The following is a 19,322-nucleotide window of genomic DNA, read 5'->3' on the forward strand; positions in this document are numbered from 1 at the left end:
AAAAATTAGCAATTTATCGCACTTGAAAGTTTCAGACCATTTTAGCAAATTCGAACATACACATTTGTATAAATGCAAATATGATGATTATAATCACAATATATGAAAAAAGAACAACAGAAAGCAACATGGAGTTAGTCCAAATACAGAAGAAAACGAAAGAAAAACGCTTGGCTTGTTCGCTTGGAAGTCGCCATTCCTACTAATATGCTAATCACAGTTCGACACAGATGCAAAAATGTTTCCTTTTGTGTTTCTAAAGAGTTATTTCCGCATATGTGTTGCATGAAGGAGAAATGTCACATTCCATGAAAGGAGCCAAGAAGTATTCGAAGAGAAAACTACTGACAAGACAGATATTATCTAGGAAGCAATATACAGGGATTTCCATTTATACTCCATCTTCTCCTTACTGGGTGCCGCCGTGCATGTTCTGCAGCTCTTTTACTCAAGCTGCGACCAGTTTCTGGATATCCTTCTGAAACCAAAAATTATATAAAAAAAATCAGACCGGAAAAACAGGGGTGAGAGATCTGTTACTTTAAAGGGAAAAACTTCTTATATTTTTCTGTTCATATTATGATGCTCTAGTTGCCATGCTGTTTCACTTCAGAAACACACTAAGCAGAAAAAGTACACGTTATTTCGGCAACCATATTAAGTTTCATATCTTCAAGCTTCGGTTATTGCTTTGATAACGATGCTACTGAACTATCGACTTTTTCGGTATCAATGAAATTTATTCAAATCAAAGAAAGCTGCAAAAGCAGCAAGGATAGCACTACAAACAGACTCAACAAAGAAACCATGGGAGATTGTCTCAGAAGATTTACAGGAACGTTCCAATCAGCATCAGGGGTTAAACAAATGTATTGGCCTTGATCAATATTTGATTGAAAAAAATATGTAGTGGTTGCGAGGATAGGGGACTTTAAAACTATTTCACCTTATCAATGTAATAGCGTAAATTCTAGACTTGCTTGACCACCAAATCACCAACTACGCTTGAACGAGGAAACAGGTGGTTCAAAAATGATGTCAACATCTAGAAACATAATTGTAGAAAGCTAGGTTCCACCAAACCGTCAAGTTCCCTAACATTTACTTAAGGAATAATGAACTTACTAATTATACAACCAAATGAAAAAAGGAAAATGCATACCTCAATTTGAAAAGGGGATGTCGTTGGTGGGTATCTCTCAACAACTTTACCATTCTTGTCCACCAAAAACTTCTCAAAATTCCACTTGATAATGTCACCTAGAAAACCTCCTGCACTTGATTTCAGAAACTGGTAAACCGGAGCTGTGCTGGGACCGTTGACATCAACCTGTAATGTACCTTTAGTACTTGAAACACCCATCTCCATACAAAAAAAAATTACAATGAGAGAGTAATGGATGGAAGACATGCAGTTGAACTTTGCACCTTATCAAAAATTGGGAATTCGGCTTTAAACCTCGTACAAGCAAACTGCTTGATTTCCCCATTTGATCCGGGTTCTTGGCCCCCGAACTGATTGCAAGGGAAAGCTAGAATCTCAAATCCTACAATGAGATTGAGTTTAGATACGCAGCATCCATTACCACCTTAAAAAAACTATCAACAGAAACACTTCTGGTATACCATTTCATGTTAAACGTTTTTTTTTTTTTTTTTTTTTTTTTGTCAAAAGTTTCATGGTCAAAGATGAATCAATAAAACGCATTCAAAAACTAATCCTCCCCATGCACCCGCGATCCTGACCAACCAAAAAGAAAGTGACTTGTGTAACAAGAAAGATCACTCATCTTTAAGTTTTGTAGCTGGAAGAACTAATCCAAAACACTTCAGAAACATATAAATTAATCTAATGCAGCATTTTGTGGATACGAAATTGTTATTGAAACGGAAAAACGGGAATTTTGCGAAGTTGCAGCATACCTTGTGTTTTGTATTTCTCATACAAGTGTGACAGTTCTGAGTAATTTGAAGAAGTCAAGCCACTGAAATTCAAATAAACAAGTTTTGGTCAATTCACTAGCATCTCAAACTTCCAGTCTTCCACAGAGACCTTCCGTAAAATTTGATTCACATATAAAAAATAGTTCCAACTCAATAAAGAAAGCAATACCATCTTGAAGCAACATTGACAATCAAAAGGACCTTCCCCTTGAACTTGCTAAGAGGAACATCCTTAGCATCAATATCCTACATTAAACAAATTTCAGACATTAGTTTAAAACCCGACCACCTAGTTCAAATGTTCTAACTTCAAATTTGATTCTTCTGAACATTACAACATTACAAGTATAAAATCGACAAAAATCCTAGAAACAAAGAGGAAAAAAAAAAAACATAATTTCATCAAATAATTAGGGAAAATGAAAAAAATATGCATTCTTTCTAGGAAAATATATATTTTACATATTTACACACACACGTACATACCTTGACAGTGAAATCATAAAGACTTTTCTCTGTAGCTGCTCTTGCATAAACACTCAAAGACCGAGATTTGAACAAAACCCCATTAAAATTTTCCGATTGCAAAGACAACCCGTTTCGGAAAAGTGCTGATTGCGAAGACCCAAGTGAGGATTTGATCCAGCACGCCATGGGAGGGCATGAAGCTGAAGAATTCGAGTTTGCTTTTGCTTTTGTTTGAGAAAACCCTTGTAAAGGTGTTGAAAAAGTTCCAAAGAAGGACATGGAAGCCATTGTTTTGCTGGTGGGGACTTTGGAACTCGGTGGAAATATGAAATTTCGGGAGTTGCAGAGCTCTTCACGATAATTCGCTCGTCGAGCGAATGTGATTCTGTGAAACTCTGGACTCCCAAGTCTACAGAGCGTTTTCCTCCTGTGGAAGGTGTTGTTACACGTGGTTTTATTTATGGGATTTTTAGATCTAAGTCAAAAAACAAAGAATATTTTTAAGAACGAGTATATGTTTTTATTTATTTTATATTTATTTTATATTATCTAATAATATTAAAAATCAAATAAAATCTTCTAATATTATGCATTTTTCGACTCTAAAAAAATCTAATTAATATCTTATAACAAAAAAACTAATACACTAACATAAATCTATCTACAAAACATTATACTCTAACTCAAGTAACGAATATATGAATGTATATTAGACTTATACGTGAGATATGAAACCTAACTAAAAGGTAGAAAAAATACCTACAAACAAGACACATTAATCTGTGACAGGTTGATTATAAAAAATAATATGTCATATAGGTAGATAAATGCAATTAACCTGTGATATAAGTTGATTATAAAAATTAAAAATAAAATCTATAAATGGGATTTGAATTAGGAGGAAGGACAAGAAATAACAAAAAAAATAAAAAGAAATAATCAAGATGATAATTAGAAAGAAATTTTATTTTTATAATAAATCTTATCATTGAAGAGATAATTATTGATAATAAAATAAATAAATTTAAGGATTAGACTTATTTTACTAAATTGGACTATTCTTACTATTGGCTCAAAAAATTAAATTTATATCAAATTTGCCCTTTATTTATTTATTTTTGGGTAAGTGGTTGTGTTTCTTTTCGGATGGTTATTTTAATAGTTGATCCTCCTCGCGAATGCAATTTGCTCATAGTTGAGGGTCCAATACTTAATTTTATTTTTTACCTCTTAATCAAATAAAGATATACAATTTCATGTAATCATACTTATATTCAATTACTTTTATTCAAATTTAAACCATAACGATATTAAGGTTGAAAATTTAGAATATTATATGCTGTTGATAAAAAAAGAATATTTTATAATTTATAGGCTAAATAAGTTGATACTTATGATCATTTTTTTAAGGAATTTCATTTATAAGCTCAATTTTACAGTTGTTTAAATCTGACTTTCTTTAACATAATTTTTTATTTCGTCACTGTATTAATCACATGATGATAGCTTAAGGAAATATACAGTTGTAAATGAAATTTTTATGTGAATGTCAAGTTTGAAGGTAAAATATTTTGGAGATTGTAATGTGATTAAAGCTATTTGATTGTTATATCAACAATGTGAGATATTTAAACTTAAAATACATTGAGAATAGAAGTACTATATAATCATTATATAATATCGATTAAAAATAATATAAAAAAATAACAAAACACTACGATCACAAAATTCAAATCAATTTAGGAAACCTTTTGATTGGCGAATCCAATACCACAGTATAGGCATGTTTCCTTTCTTTTTCTGACTCAACTAGTACAAGATGAAGAGTCAATGCTAAATATAAATTAACTATCAAAATAAATAATCCAATTTGGAAAAATATTTAATTAATTTAAGTTAGTATTTTGAAGGAAACAAAAGGTTTAAAGTTTTGGAAACCTTTTGTTTCTACCATAGAAGGTTACCAAGAAAATATCATTGCAACCAAAAATTTAAAAATAAAATTGAACTTCAATTTTGCACGACACCATATAAACGTTTACTCTTTAGTGGAATTACCAATTTACTACCGAATAAAGAATTTTTATGATGAATCTTCAAGACTTTGCAACATGTAGTAACTCGTCACATAACATCAAACATTCCGTTAACTGATAATACCGACAACATACGAGTCAAATTTCTACCAACAAAAAAGTCACGTTGATATCACACGTACACGACAACTTCCCAATCAATCATTTAAGACTTTGTTGTCTGTCACGATGTATCACGTGATGATTTTCCTGGAAAAAAAAATTTGTTTTGGTGGGATTGGAATTGAATTATATCTCCTTTAGTTAATTTTTGTTGGAATATTTTATCTTAATTTCGTAAGAGTAAATTGTAGTAATGGTCTCTTAACTTTAACTCAATTGGAGTAATGGTATCTCAACTAAAAATCAATTATCATTGGTCCCTTAACTCTTCAAACATACATCTATGGTCCCTCAATTAAAAATCTATTATTATTTACCCCTCAACTATTCAAACGTGTAGTTATGGTCCATCAACTAAAAATCTATTACTATTGGTCCCTCAACTTTAATTCAACTGGATCCTCAATTTTAACCCAATTGTAGCAATAGTCCTTATAACATAACTCATTTTGACAAAGTTTTGACGAAGTTGACGAAAAATGATCATAGCTACACGTTTTGTTGATTTGAGGGACCCCAATTATATCAATTGTCTTTTCAATATAACTTATTTTGATAAAATTATGACGAAATTAACGAAAATGATCATAGTTATACATTTTGATGAGTTGAAGGATTAATAGTAATGAAATTTTAATTAAAAAACTATTACTCTAATTTAATTTAGCGTTTCCGAAAAATTAAAGCGTTAAAACGACAACCAGGAAGGGTTTCTCTCTTTAAATATTTTGTAGAATAAATAGGGTTTACGTTTCCGTCTCTCTTTCCTTTTGGAGCGCGCTGCTGCCAGACGCCTAAACTCCCTACGCCTATAGATATATATATAGAGAGAGAGAGAGAGAGAGAGAGAGAGAGAGAGTGCCTCCCCGTCTCTATCTTCAAACACAAAATCCTAACCCTATCCACTGTTCCAAACGCCCCCCTCTCTTAGTGCGGCTGCACTCTCTTCCACTTATCTAGTCGGAAAAGAAAGATCGACGGCGGCGAGTTATGATGGCGGATCCGACGTTGATAAGCTTGAGACCTGGCGGCGCCGGCGGCCTCCGTACCCCCAGATTCCTCACGGCTCGCTTCGATTCCAACTCTTCTGATGCTCAGGCTCTTCCCTCCCACACCGGCCTCGCTCCCGCCTTCAAGGTCCCTCCTTACTCTAGCTCCTCTCTCACATAGAAATATATACTTTTGTATAGATATTTGTATGTGTACATGAATGTGTATGTGGATCTGGTACTCTGGAGGTTTAATGAATCCGAAGACTTTTGTTTTTCTCGTTTCTGATGGATTTTCGATGTTGAGTTTTGAATTGTATGCGTTTTTGTTTTGAATTCCATTATTGGTTGGAGAAATTGAAATTGAACTCATTGTAAAAGTTGGATCTTTCAGTCACATTATTCTGTTAAATCCTCGGAGAGTATGCTCTTTTGTAATCCTAAACAAAAAATTCAACTTTGAGATAATTGGAAAAGGAGTTTGTTGTCGAAATCGGGTAAATTTGATATTTTAAGATTTAAACGTCCTAATTCTTGGCAGGGCTCTCAAGAATGTGTACCAGCTGTAAATATGGACGAAGAGTTTTATGTCGGGTTTTTAGGCGGGCTTGCAATGAGTCTGCAATACCCATAAAGGACCGACATTACATGTTAAGCTTCTTAAATATAATTTTGGCTGCTGTCTGTTGATTGTGATTTCTTACTCATACGTGTGGAATAATTTGACGTGTCTTTCACTTTAGGTTGCATATGTTCTTTTATGATCGATCCTCACTCTTCATTGATAACATATCTTCTTTGTATGTGCTTTCTTATTTCTGTTTTGAGGTGTATAGCTCATTTACTGAGGATTACCCTTCATATGTTTCAACTCTTTTACCTGTCTTCTTGTTACAGACTGGTGACTTGCGGTTTGAAGGTCGTGAGCAAGTTCGATATAGTAGGGATCAGCTATTGCAGCTTAGGGAGGTACTGTGTGATCACTTTTCTTTATAGCTACTATTGTTCTTTAACTACGTTATGGAGCACTATGAAGATAAGTAGAATGTTTCATAGTATCTATCCTGGAAGGTGGGGATGATAGTGTTTTTCTTGTATGACGATCTTACCTTTGGTATAGGCGGCCACTACTATCTGTGAAGAAATTTTGAAGGTTAAACGAGAAATAGATGCTGAGTTTGCTACAGAGGATCCTGCTTGGGGTCATGCAGATACTACCAATGTAAGTATAATTACTTCTCTCTTCTACCATGCAACTATGCTATTGTTCTGGACAGTAAACTAATTAATATGAGTTTTCACGGTTACAACTGTTGAGTCCATGTTATTGGGTTCATTCAATTAAACTTTTTGTCCTATAATTCGAAGTCTGATACACTTATCCTTTTTCTCAAAACTTTTCCTTCAATTTTCTTTAGCTGCAACCTCAAACCCAAGGTCGATATTCCGAGCCAGATAACCGCGATTGGCGTGGTCGATCTGCACCTGCTTCCGAAGAGGATAAAAAGGAATTCAATAACCAGCAGGACCAAATAAATTCTCAGTTTGGAAGGACGCAAATTTCTGGTAACCAAGTGGTAATAAGTTATTATCCAATTGTGTAATGGATATACATGGTCTCCTGTCTCTAAACATTTTATGTTTTTGCATGCTATACTGCAGATCAGATTTGTTTACTCTTCCTGATTTCTTGTCCAATGCAATGAATACTAGCAAATAAGTTTAGGTTGCTAGTAATAGTAGGCACCAAAATATTGGCATGTATTTTGTACTGGCTTATTTAGATCTTGGAATAATTTTCGTTCCAGTAGTGTTATTTTTTATTTTTTCTAACTTTCTGAAAACACCAGGTAGGCCCTGCTCCTGCCCTCATTAAGGCAGAAGTTCCATGGTCAGCTCGAAAAGGAACACTCTCTGAGAAGGATCGTGTCTTGAAGACAGTGAAAGGGTAATTAATTCTCTGATTCCTATCAGCTTGAAGATTTGCTCTTATGATCTGTTCTAAATTTTAAAAGGATGCAATTTAATATAAGCTAGATTTTTATTTTTATTTTTTGTGCAACTGCTTGTTATCTGATAATCTTATGAAAAATGTTCTAATTTTTGTGCAGTATACTGAACAAATTGACCCCGGAGAAGTTTGACATTCTCAAGGGCCAACTGATTGATTCTGGAATTACCACTCCAGATATTTTAAAGGTTTGTAATAACAAAATGTCTTTGGATACTTCTCACTCCATACTGAGTTATTACTTTCCTTCTGATGAGTTTGAGGGTTCAATTTGGATTGCAGGATGTTATCTTTCTGATATTTGATAAGGCTGTGCTGGAACCAACGTTTTGTCCTATGTATGCGCTTTTATGCTCAGATCTTAATGCAAAACTTCCTCCTTTCCCACCTGAGGAGGCTGGTGGGAAAGAAATCACATTTAAACGTGTTCTGTTGAATAATTGCCAAGAGGCTTTTGAAGGTGCTGACAACTTGAGGGCAGAAATTAGGCAGATGACTGCTCCTGAGCAAGAAATGGAATGCAGAGATAAAGAACGAATGCTTAAGTTGCGAACTTTAGGAAACATACGCCTTATTGGAGAACTATTAAAGCAAAAAATGGTGCCTGAGAAGATTGTCCACCATATTGTTCAGGTTCTTTCTAGTTTTCATTCACGATGTATGGTTTTTTTTTTTTTTTTTTGTATAGGAATTTGAGTGCTGTACTAACTCTGCAACTCTGCACTTTTGTCTAACACAGGAGCTTCTGGGTGATGGCAAAACATGCCCTGCTGAGGAGAATGTTGAGGCAATATGCCAATTTTTCAACACCATAGGTAAGCAGCTGGATGAGAGCCAAAAGGCTTGGCAAATCAATGATAGCTATTTTAATAGGTTGAAGGAGTTGACTACAAACACCCAACTTGCACCACGGTTGAGGTTCATGGTCCGTGATGTTCTTGATTTGCGGTCTAACAGTTGGGTCCCTAGGCGTGAAGAGGTGATTATACATACCGTTATCATTTTGTCTTTTGTTGTGAGGAGGTAACCATAGAATGCATTGTGGTACATCATAGCGGGATATGTGAATCTAACTTCTGTTTTTCCCTCTGTTTTGGAAGGTGAAAGCAAAGACCATTAGTGAAATCCATTCAGATGCAGAAAAGAATCTAGGGTTGCGTGCAGGTGCAACAGCAATGATGAGAAATGCTCGCAATGCTGCTTCCCGGGGGGATTTGAGCCCCGGAGGGTTTCCTCTTACCAGGCCTATGCCTGGAATGCCCGGGACCAGGAAAATGCCAGGAATGCCTGGTCTTGAAAATGACGATTGGGAGGTCTATCGATCCCGTTCAATGACCAAGCGTGATGGTTTGGGGTCCCAATCTGCCAGTCGTGCCCAGCCACCATTGATTAGCAAAACACCTTCTCTTAATTCAAAATTTTTACCTCAAGGCAGTGGTGGCATGATAGCTGGGAAAACAAGTGCTTTATTGGGAGCTGGTGGCCCTCCTTCCCAAGTAGAAGCTCTTACTCAAAATCCCAAACCTGTAGTTCCGGCTGCAACACCAATTCCAACGGAGAAACTTCTGGCTCCTGCAACTGTATCAAATTCTTCTAAGCCCTTGGCTCCTGCAGCTATATCAAATCTGGCTGTTCTACAAAGGAAAACTGTATCTCTGCTGGAGGAGTATTTCAGTGTTCGGATTCTTGATGAAGCACTTCAATGTGTGGAGGAGCTGAAAGCCCCAACTTACCATCCGGAGGTTGTTAAGGAAGCTATTAACCTTGCTTTGGAAAAGATCCCACCATGTGTAGAACCTGTTATAAAGCTCCTCGAGTTCTTGGTCAATAAAAATGTGTTGACATCTGTTGATATAGGAACTGGGTGCCTTCTTTACGGGTCAGTGTTGGATGACATTGGCATTGATTTGCCAAAAGCGCCAACTAATTTTGGTGAGATTCTTGGGAAGTTGGCTCTGGCGAAGGTGTTGGACTTCAAGGTTGTGACGCAAATTCTGAAGAAGGTGGAAGATGACATGTTCCGGACAGCCATCTTTGGTTCTGCTAAGAAGAGCGTTGCATCCAGCCCTTCCGGGCAGGAATATTTGGTCACCCAGGAAACTGAGGTCCAGGCTTGTGAGAGGTTGCTGTCTTGATTCATGCTAGTTTTAGTCAACACAGGAAAATTGTTTGGCATTTGGCTTCCGGTGGCGTAGAGCAGTAGTTTGCTTCTTCCTCCCACATATTTTTATTCAGTTGTATATTTCTTTTTGGGGGTTTTAGTTCAAGTTTTGTTCGTTAAGCTGAGGAACATGATGTCCTATATTCCTCTTGAGCTCGGGTTAATTTTTTCCGGGAACAATCGAAACGGAATAGGATCTTGCACCATCCTTTTGTTAAATTAGTTTTGCAGCCTGTGTACCATTTACTCTTGATTTTGTACCTGGCCAGTATGTGGCCTTAAATTTTCTCCATGGATATTGTTGTCAGTTTATCTTCTAGCTTCTATAAATTTCCACCTTATGGCTTGACATCTTGGATAGCCTTCGTCTTCCTCGTTTTGGATTCTGGATACTGATATGGCACTTGTGACCTGCAACTTCACTGCCCCCTCGCCGTCTTCTGGCGGTTCCGACCTGCGAAGGTGGAATCAAATCGTAAGGAATCAAGCGCTGAAGGGGAATGTGGAGCTTGCAATACATTCATACATTGATATGCAGAAACTTGGCTTCTCTGCTGATAACTACACATTTCCCCTTCTGCTCAAAGCAGCAGGCAATGCTTCGTGTTTGCGTATCGGGTTAACACTCCACGGCCAGACAGTTAAAACCGGTTTCTGTGTCCATCTTTTTGTCCAAACCGCTCTACTGAAAATGTACTCTTCTCTCGGACTCCTTGTTAATGCTCGTAAGGTGTTTGATAAAATGCCTGTAAGAGATGCGGTAGCATGGAACTCCATGTTAGATGTGTACGCTTCTTGTGGGCAGATGGATAATGCAATGGAAATTTTCGATACAATGCCTTCACGGGACCTTTCATCCTTCAACATCATGATCTCTGGGTTTGCAGGCGCACGAAGCGTAGCCTCTGCCAGAAGTATTTTTGATCGAATTCCTGAGAAAGACGTTGCCTCATGGAACTCGATGATATTGGCGTGTATGAACGCCGGAGAGACAGCTGAAGCGTGTACACTGTTCGAGGCAACGCCAGAGAGAAATGTCATTACTTGGAACACAATGGTAATGGGTTACTTAAACAACCAACTCTACACCAAAGCTATTGATTTGTTCTACAGAATGAAGGCTGGAGACGTCAAACCTGATTATCTGACTCTGACCGGCGCTTTATCTGCCTGCTCTCACTTGGGATCACTCGAAACAGGCGTAAATATACACATCTACGCCGAAAATCTTGAGCAGGCCTCGAGCCCCCATGTAGTAACTGCGCTGATAGATATGTACGCCAAATGTGGAAGTATACACAACTCCTTAGCAGTGTTCTACAAGTCGAAAACTAAGGATATCTACTGCTGGAATGCCCTAATTTCCGGCCTTGCGCTTCATGGTTTCGGGTACGCTGCTCTGAAGCTGTTCAACCAAATGAGAGTGAATTGCATAAAGCCAGATGACATAACCTTCATTGGTGTTCTGAGTGCTTGTAGCCATGCAGGGTTGGTGAAAGAGGGATGTGAAATGTTTGACTACATGAAAAGGGATTTTGGAATCACTCCAAAGGCGGAGCATTATGGATGCGTCGTTGATCTCTTAAGCAGAGCCGAGCACTTTGACTCGGCTTTTCAACTCATCGAGAGGATGCCGTTTGAGCCCGGGGAGTCGGTCTTAGGAGCTCTGCTTAGTGCTTGTGTGATTCACCAGGACCTTGAAGCTGGGGAGAAAGCAATGGAGCTTGTTGTGAAGAGGGATTGGTGCTTGAGCGATGGGGAATACATGATGTTTTCTAACTTGTATGCATCTTGTGGTCAGTGGGAAGAAGCAGAAAGATGGAGAAAAATGATGAATGATTCAGGCATTGTTAAGACTGCTGGCTGTAGTGAAATACAAGTTAATGGAAGGTTTCACACGTTTTTGGCTGGGGAGGTTGGTGTTGAGTGAGATACACAGACCCTAGCTGCAATCAAAAGCTCAATAGTAAACATGGATCAGGTCAATTAGCCAGGACAATGTACCCGTCCTGGGCCCGATGCATCCAAATTTAGTACCCTTCATGTATATTGAAGTATAAAAATTATCGTCTTATAAAAATAAAATAAAAACTAAGAATTTCGATATATTATAGAATAATTGTGTGTCATGACTTTTGGCATTTGGACTTACATCAATGCAAATACATCATCCTCCTCTAAACCGAACCAAAAAGACCCAACCTAATTCACAAGTCACGATTATAAACGTCAATACTTTATATCAGTTGATGAGAAATTTCAAGTCACGTGATGAGAGAGATAGATAAAAGAGGGTGATACAACCGGTTATAAGACAAACTTTTATTCTCATCATATAACACAATTTCTAGACTTCAAGTCACATTATCAGAAAGATAAATATAACAAAAATACACCCGATTACAAGACAAATTCTTGTCAATCATCAACCAATTCGAGTAACTCTAACTCGGCTACCATTGGAGACCCTTTTAACCCATTTACAATTTGGGGTACCCATAAAGTACCTGCAGTGTACCTGGCCCCAAAATTGGAGGACCACAAGATCCAATATAGATTGTTCCAGCGGCAAACAATGTTGGTGGAACAAAGAGATCATGTACAACCTGGCCCGTAGTGGGTTTGCACTAACACACCAATAGTAGGTGATGTTAGATTTGCCTTTGGTGACCACCATTTTTGTTAGGAGACAAGTCAATTTGTTGCACCAATCAACCAAAAGATATTTTTCATTTAATTATTCCTGCTGATAACTATGAGGATTTTGTTTAATCAGATTCAGATTCTCTGTATTAGGGATTTTTTTAATTTTCTGTGGACCATTCGTTATTTGTCCTTTCGTGGATGCGAAGGGGTCAAAGAAGGGAAATACGAAAAATGTGAAATGTACGAAATTTGTTTACATGTAATCTGAAATATCCGTGACGTTGTATTATGAATACAAAATATTAAAGTGACATTTTAAAACATAAGTGTACGTGTAAGTCTTTTTTTCAGTGTATATGTTGGGTTGCTAGGCAATTGGGATTTAATATTCTATCATATCATGTCCAAAGTAGATCTTATCGTCTACAAACCACACAGAGCTTAAAGAATGACTGTTATAAAATGATGGAAACTGTAGAACCACTTTAATATTGCGTCCGAATTACACTTCGATAAACTTTGTTTAGCATGTCCCTAGGAGGACTAGGATTTTACTAGTTCCATTCTCTCCCTTTGCTTAGAGATATTTTTCGGTGTGTCAAAAACACAGTTTGGTACATCAAATGTCTTAATACAAAAGATTGAAATTCTTTCTCAAGTAAATTTCGTATTTGGCATACCAGACATTATTCCTGACGCGCTTAAAAGTCTCTCATTTTCTTGTCTCTCAAACAAAAACTTGTCCAAAAAATTGATATGATAGTTTGGTTTTAGAGATACAATATAATGACAAATGGAATTATTATTATTTAATGTTAAATATTGAATCATGTATCATGAGTTCAAATACCACAAACGGCAGTTTTTTAATAAAAGAAAACATAAAGTTTTCTAACATATTATCAATTATATGCACTACAAATTTCTCTACGGTGCCACGCGATTTACGAATGTCTCTAAATGCAGAAAACTATATTCCTTTTTGGGAAAACAAAATTATGAGTCTATTTTTGGATTAATGGCTTTTGTTTCGTGTATTAGTGGGTGGTTTGTTATCTATGTGCTGCCGGCCACCTGATTTAAAAATGCCTACAAATGGACCAAAGTACGAGTCCCTTTCTCGTTTCTTTGGTTGTTTTTGTCATATTTTTTAAGTCGGTGATTAATATTTTAACAAGTTTTTGCTTTGTCTTTTTGCCGACGTAGCCAAAAACTTGACACACATTACAAAGTGTTTTTTATCTGCGTTTGGTTTTGCTTTTTTTTTGGTAGCTTTTGAGGGAATGAGATAGGTGAAAGGGGTAAAAATTAGAGTAATTTCACATGAACTATAGGATTTCTTGCAATTTTTTACATGATAAAAATATTGAATCGATGTACCGAAATTAAAATTTTGTTGCACTATATCATCCACGTTTATCAATTTTTAATTTAAAAAATTATATATCTTTGGACGTGATTTTCTACGTAAACCTAAAAACTCTGTGATATAAGATTAAATTTCCAAGAAAATATACGTGTCCGACAGGCCGAGAGTAAAACGTGGGCTTGAAAGAAAATTGTTCGGCTCCTTAACGTAGAATTCAGAAAATTTTCAATAAAGAAACTACAAATGCCCGAAAAAAAAAAAAGACAACTTGAAAATACTGTTTGACTTCACCCGTGGCCTTTTATTATAGTGGTAGAAAAGTATTAAGCCATTACATAATGATCTGAGTTCAAACTCTGTCGATAATTAATCTAATGTTTGAAAAAAAAAAAAAAAACATTGTTTGACTTCGTACTTAAAATTACAACAAAAGATATACAAAATTTCCTACAAAGAAAATATAAATACCCGATAAAAAACGACTTGAATAAAACACTGTTCAACTTCTTACGTGAAAACATAATCTACCTTCGTACACAAAAAAAAGTATTAAAATCCTAAAACCGTCCCAAGTATTTTCTGCTTACAAAATCCATGAATAGTGTGACCAGAAGAATTACCCAAAGAGATGATTCCAGTCTTCCAAAAGTCCTCTTTTTCCTTCTCTCTCTTTCTCTCTCCTCCGATGATTTGCTCTTTGACTCTTCTCTCCTCATTCTCTCTTCTTCCTCTGTCATTCCTGAAGAATTATTGACACACTCTCTCTCTACTCTCTCATCCCACCTCCTGCCGCTTCGTCTTCTCCCAGATTCCGGCAAAACTCCGCTCGCCGGCTGTTTTTTCACCGGACTTATCCACCGGGCATGTGAAGGACCCTCAAGCATCTCAATTGATACTGTTCTTTAAGTAAAATTTCTTTCTTGGTTTCATTTCATCAATATCTTGCAGTTTAGCATCTGGGGTTTTCTTACTTTTGATTAATCTTGTGATTGTTTCCCGTTTGATGTGAATTTCGTTTCATTGAAATCTGGGTTTTTATTTTTTTATTTTTATAATTTGCGCTTTAAGGCGGTCTTGATGTTTCCCAATTCAGAAGTTGATCTTTCTTTATTTCCAGTCCAATTCTTGCTTTAAGTTTGCGATTTTTATTCCTTAATCTGACTTTGTGTGTGTGTGTGTGTGTGTGTGCTGCTTTTGAATATGAAGATCATTTGATCGTTACTTAGTAAAGTTTAATTCTGGCGGTTTGGCTTTGATCGAATTGATCCAGTCTCGAATAGTGTGGCATGTGAGATGATAACAGACTAACAGAGGAAGAGGAATTGATACATCTGTATTTGATTTACAAAGTTCGGCAAATTCTTGCCATTTCTTTGGTTTCCTGGTGATTGATTTCCATCTTCATAACCTAATAGCAATAAGTTCCAGTATCTAGAAGTTCTAGTGCATCCACATCCTGCAGTTTCGTAACTTTCATACAATGTGTTATTAAGATCTTTTGGTTTCTAGCTACTAAAGTAGCTATTTAGCATTCAATTGCGGATTAAAGTTTTTGATTGAGTTCTTATTTAATTTCAGATTGGAATGGGGGTATATCTCAGCACTCCTAAAACTGAAAAGTTCTCCGAAGATGGCGAGAATGGCTGTGTCAGATATGGTTTGTCTTCCATGCAAGGATGGCGTGCCACAATGGAGGATGCTGTGAGTACATAAAACTTTGCTCTTCCTATTCTAAGTTGTTTTGAAAACATAAATCCTTTTATGTCCATTCTCAGAAGTTTATACTGTTGCATCTTTCTCCGTCTTTATTTAGCATGCTATAGTTAGGATTCAACTGAATATGATATTACTTGACATGTTCAATTGACTGCATAAATCTAATTCCACTTGGCTGATTATCATTTGTCCTTTTAATTAGGATAGAAGTCAATTATCTTGTGGCATGTGATGGTGCAGCTATAGGGTTGGGTTTGGCTGCTTCTAGCTTTGTAGTTTCCCTTGGTCTGTTTGTTTATGTGACTAGTCTTACTGGTGATTTCTATTTTTCTCAGTAGAGAAATAATCCGGACTGTGGGAAGTAGTACTGTACAGAATCTGGTACTTGCTTCCCCAACCAACCCCTCTTGGCTTCTCAAAATCTACTTCTCTCTCTTTCTCTCTCTCTCTCTCTGTCTCTCTCTCTCTCTCTCTCTGTACTAAGTCTTTTTACTTTATCTGATAAGTTGTTGGAAAAACTAAAAACTCTCCTGCATTCATCAAAAGTTTTGCATCCTGTATAAGAGGAAGTTCAAGTGATTATTTACTTTGTTTTCAGACACTTGTGTCATGTTATTAACATGCTGTTTGTTACTGTGATTTCTTTTGTTAGCATGCAGCATATCCTGATCTGGATGCATCCACCTCATTCTTTGGTGTTTATGATGGCCATGGAGGTAAGAATTTGAAATTTTGGGTATTGACATGTGCACTGGAGCTAATATGGTTCTGTTACTATATCATTATGGAGGCCCTCTCTTTCCCTCCCTCTCAAATGAATGAGTTCTGTTTGACCTGCATTTGCACTTTGTGAAGTATATTAGCAATATTTGCAGTTATTGTATAATTTGTATTATATGTAACTTAAATCCAATAATCTTTTAGGCAAGGTAGTTGCTAAGTTCTGTGCAAAATATCTGCACCAACAAGTGCTCAAGAATGAAGCATATGCGGCTGGAGACATAGGAACTTCGGTTCAAAAAGCTTTTTTCAGGTTACTACCTTTGATGTACTTAAATTCAGTTGCCTTCTAGTGTTTTCTAAGAGGAGGGGATGAATACAATTAGTCAAGCTCCATCATTTTGGCTGTGCTTCCGTAAGATCACTTGAGCTTATCATGCCATAATATTGGCCATATGGTTTAAGCCTATATTGTGCTGGATCCCTATGAGATCATAGATACTTGAGATGGTAATGCTTGTTCAAGTTGTAAATGCTTAAGAATTTCAAGAAAATAGACTTTTATTTCCTATCCTTAATGCAGAATGGATGAAATGATGCGCGGACAAAAGGGTTGGAGAGAGTTAGCTGTTTTGGGAGATAAGATAAACAAGTTTACTGGCATGATAGAAGGGTTGATTTGGTCTCCGAGGAGCAGTGATGGTAACGATCAAGCTGATGATTGGGCTTTTGAGGAGGTAGGTGCAAGAACCATAGAGTTGATTGACTTTATAGTCTCTTTGTGGAGCAGATTCTGATCTGCTTTATCTGGCTTTAGTGCATACTAAATTGATTACTTCGATTCTTGGGTAATATAGAACTTAATCATTTGGTAATGCCATACGTTCCATTTTACATTCCGATGATCCATCTTAAACCAAACAGTGAAGAGATTATCTATAGTACTTGGGGATATGCGTGCACACACTAAGAGATTTTATATAGTACACAAGTAATTTGTTTCATTTGATTTCATAATTTCAATCAATTCCATAAATTTAAACTTAACTACATTTTCAGGGGCCTCACTCTGATTTTACTGGTCCAACTTCTGGGTGCACAGCCTGTGTTGCAATTCTTAGAAACAAGCAACTTGTTGTGGCAAATGCTGGTGATTCGCGCTGTGTGATATCAAGGAAGGGTCAGGTAATTTATTATATTTCTGTCGTTTTGCATTCTTGTTAGTTGATTGCTTAAAATATAGAATCAAGACTTTTCTTTTCTATATCAAATGGTTAAAAGTGATGAGCGGTCTAAATTCCAAGGCTATTTATATGTGATCACATGTTTATAATTGAGAATATTTATATATTCTTGTTTCCTGCTGTAAATTGTCTATAGTTGTCTGATGCCACTTCTCTTTTCAGGCTTATAATCTGTCAAGGGACCACAAACCCGATCTTGAGCTTGAGAAGGAGAGGATTTTAAAAGCTGGTGGTTTTATCCATGCAGGACGAGTCAATGGAAGTTTGAATCTTGCAAGAGCTATAGGTAATTTTACTGCATGCATGTGAATTCTTAGTAAACTAGCTTTCCAAAATCTCCGTTAGATCTGTATCCAAAGGAATTAAATTATGTTTGAACTTATGGATGTCTGGAAATTAAGTGTTTGAGTGCATGCGCATATTTCTGGAGGAGGGAGCTAAGTGGAGAGCTTTTTGTCATTAATTTTGCATGTACTGCAGGTGACATGGAATTTAAGCAGAATAAATTTTTGCCAGCTGAAAAACAAATTGTAACTGCCAGTCCGGACATAAACACTGTATGTATATACTTGCAACACTGAAAATTTTCACAAGATATTTTCTGGGGCTATCTACATTTTGAAGTTTCCCAAAATTGTTTTGGTACCTGTTTTATTGTAAAGGCAAAAATATTCACCAACAGTTATTGGCTATAATTTCGTCTTCCATTTTAATTTATTTAATTATATTTTAATTAGGTTGAGCTGTGCGACGACGACGAATTTATTGTGCTAGCATGTGATGGCATCTGGTATGCGTCTTAAGCTTTTCTTTCTCTGTCTTCATTTTTTTTTTTTTTTTTTTGTGCAATATATGCTTGCTGATATGATTCTGTTCTTGGTAACTCAGTTTAATGTTTTTAAGTTATGGTATGATTGTCGGAAATTGAGTTGATATTTTTGTTAATTTCTTACAGGGACTGTATGTCTAGCCAGCAAGTGGTAGATTTTGTACATGAACAACTACTCTCGGTGAGTGCATATTTCTCTTTCTCATTGGTTTTTCTGGTTTGAAAACACCGACGACACTTTCGCAACGTAGTTGAAGTGGTTCGGTATTAAGTGATATGCTACTTAAGGGGGTAAGAGTGCTCTCAGTTATTACTTCTGTGAGTTCTCTCTGACGCTTACCATTGTATATCATGCAGGAAAGCAAGCTATCTGTGGTGTGCGAGAGAGCCCTTGATAGGTGCTTGGCGCCATCAACTGCTGATGGTGAGGGATGCGATAACATGACCATGATCGTGGTGCAGTTCAAGAAGCCTGAACAGTCGACTGAATCCGAGGGTGGGCAATCCTCACCAACTGAAGTAGCAGCCGGAAGTTATTCAAAGGGGAAGTCATTCAAAGGCATATGAATGTGAATCGAAGTAGTGGCCCTTTGTGTACCGTGGAATTGGAAGAGAGATTTGTATCACGTTTTTACTCTTTCATAAATGTGAATCTCCGATTGGAAATTGTAGATGGTTTTGAACATAATTTTACTGTATCTTTGAGCTTTAGAAGCAAAATGATGTATACTGCTTGATTGTTCCACTGTCGCCATACCCATCTGGATAAAACGTGTGTTCGCAGTGAGTGCTGCCATCTTAGAACCGCAAACAAAGCGGATTGAGAGACTTGAGACCAATTCGCCAAACGTGTTTGCAGCTTCGACGTTGTGATGGGGCATATGGTAATTTAGTCTAGAGAGACGATCTCTATCAAATATGTCAGAAAGAGGTTCGGAATTCAAATTTTACCGAATGCATTTGTGGTATTAGAACTTAGAAATGCTATCTTAATTGGTAGCATAATTACTTAGTTTGCAATAAAAGA

The 19,322-nt window shown here is 36.6% G+C and overlaps 4 protein-coding genes and 1 non-coding gene across 6 annotated transcripts; 4 read left to right on the top strand and 1 right to left on the bottom strand.

Moving 5' to 3' along the window:
• Window positions 1-39: 39 nt before the first annotated feature.
• On the bottom strand, window positions 40-2,908 carry LOC137730167 (phospholipid hydroperoxide glutathione peroxidase, chloroplastic). The gene is made up of 6 exons (XM_068469235.2): window positions 2,431-2,908; window positions 2,114-2,190; window positions 1,924-1,985; window positions 1,429-1,547; window positions 1,163-1,330; window positions 40-478 (listed from the first exon to the last, which is right to left on the bottom strand). Exons 1-6 carry the CDS (start codon window positions 2,698-2,700, stop codon window positions 449-451), a joined length of 726 nt encoding a protein of 241 aa, XP_068325336.2. The 5' UTR covers window positions 2,701-2,908; the 3' UTR covers window positions 40-448.
• A 2,423-nt stretch (window positions 2,909-5,331) lies between these two features.
• LOC137730132 (eukaryotic translation initiation factor) lies at window positions 5,332-10,122 on the top strand. Of its 2 annotated transcripts, none has more exons than XM_068469198.2 (9): window positions 5,332-5,747; window positions 6,497-6,568; window positions 6,720-6,821; window positions 7,018-7,176; window positions 7,450-7,547; window positions 7,711-7,798; window positions 7,893-8,243; window positions 8,350-8,589; window positions 8,711-10,122. In XM_068469198.2, the coding sequence occupies exons 1-9, from the start codon at window positions 5,601-5,603 to the stop codon at window positions 9,743-9,745; spliced, it is 2,292 nt and encodes a 763-aa protein (XP_068325299.2). In that variant the 5' UTR covers window positions 5,332-5,600; the 3' UTR covers window positions 9,746-10,122. The 2 variants fall into 2 exon arrangements, with proteins under 2 accessions (XP_068325299.2, XP_068325307.2); XM_068469206.2 differs by having other exon boundaries at window positions 5,377-5,747; window positions 7,018-7,165; window positions 7,454-7,547.
• Window positions 6,145-6,251, top strand: LOC137720432 (small nucleolar RNA snoR103). The gene has a single exon (XR_011066515.1). It is a non-coding gene; the product is annotated as a small nucleolar RNA snoR103 (small nucleolar RNA).
• A 19-nt stretch (window positions 10,123-10,141) lies between the features above and the next one.
• On the top strand, window positions 10,142-11,890 carry LOC137730148 (pentatricopeptide repeat-containing protein At3g29230-like). Its single transcript, XM_068469216.2, has one exon. The coding sequence runs from the start codon at window positions 10,169-10,171 to the stop codon at window positions 11,699-11,701; it is 1,533 nt and encodes a 510-aa protein (XP_068325317.2). The 5' UTR covers window positions 10,142-10,168; the 3' UTR covers window positions 11,702-11,890.
• Window positions 11,891-14,364: 2,474 nt separating this feature from the next.
• LOC137730158 (putative protein phosphatase 2C 60) lies at window positions 14,365-19,040 on the top strand. Its single transcript, XM_068469224.2, has 11 exons — window positions 14,365-14,692; window positions 15,365-15,487; window positions 16,155-16,218; window positions 16,427-16,535; window positions 16,806-16,959; window positions 17,282-17,407; window positions 17,629-17,752; window positions 17,947-18,023; window positions 18,204-18,256; window positions 18,422-18,476; window positions 18,653-19,040. The coding sequence occupies exons 2-11, from the start codon at window positions 15,371-15,373 to the stop codon at window positions 18,860-18,862; spliced, it is 1,089 nt and encodes a 362-aa protein (XP_068325325.1). The 5' UTR covers window positions 14,365-14,692; window positions 15,365-15,370; the 3' UTR covers window positions 18,863-19,040.
• Window positions 19,041-19,322: the final 282 nt, after the last annotated feature.

The sequence above is a fragment of the Pyrus communis genome, chromosome 15 (assembly GCF_041283825.1).
Source record: "Pyrus communis isolate YQ-2024b chromosome 15, ASM4128382v1, whole genome shotgun sequence".
In the NCBI taxonomy this organism is placed as follows: Eukaryota; Viridiplantae; Streptophyta; class Magnoliopsida; order Rosales; family Rosaceae; genus Pyrus; species Pyrus communis.